Here is a 416-nt window from a genome sequence, read left to right as displayed (position 1 = left end):
CAAAAAAAATGGAACTCGCTTTGAGAAACCACAACCCGCGTTCGTGCTTGCTCAGCGTCAAAAAGAGCCTTTTATGACTCTTAAAAGATTTAAAAATCTCCAGGGTCCCGAAAGCAGGCAGCCGAAAACACCGATGCCCTTCTCGCGGGGCCGGTTCTCCTCTTGCCACCCCGCTCCCCGAGACCCCCCGACTCACTCCACGAATTCGTGTTCCCCGAGGTCGGCAAACATATAGCCGTGGTAGCCGAAAACGTCGCCGGTGAAGAACTTGACGCTGTTCTTGTGGCAAACCTGATCGATCTTCACCATAACATCCCGGGAGCAGCAGGTCAGGCAGACCTGCGGGCAGAGGGGGGGGTTTCTCAGCAGAAATCGAACGTTTACCCCCCCCCCCCCCCCTCCCCCCCCCCCGGGTT

General features: G+C 57.2%; 1 protein-coding gene across 1 annotated transcript in view; it reads right to left on the bottom strand.

The window, feature by feature from the left end:
• Nucleotides 1-192: 192 nt before the first annotated feature.
• SAE1 (SUMO1 activating enzyme subunit 1) overlaps nt 193-416 on the bottom strand; it is a 10,774-nt gene continuing 10,550 nt past the window's right edge. The window contains exon 4 of the mRNA XM_009334376.1: nt 193-339. Coding sequence (XP_009332651.1) covers nt 193-339 — 147 coding nt within the window. The remainder of the gene's footprint in view (nt 340-416) is intronic.

The sequence above is a fragment of the Pygoscelis adeliae genome, unplaced genomic scaffold (genome assembly GCF_000699105.1).
Source record: "Pygoscelis adeliae isolate BGI_AS28 unplaced genomic scaffold, ASM69910v1 Scaffold2, whole genome shotgun sequence".
Classification (NCBI taxonomy): Eukaryota; Metazoa; Chordata; class Aves; order Sphenisciformes; family Spheniscidae; genus Pygoscelis; species Pygoscelis adeliae.
Note: the sequence above shows the minus strand (reverse complement) of the source record. Positions and strands in the feature narration are given on the sequence as shown.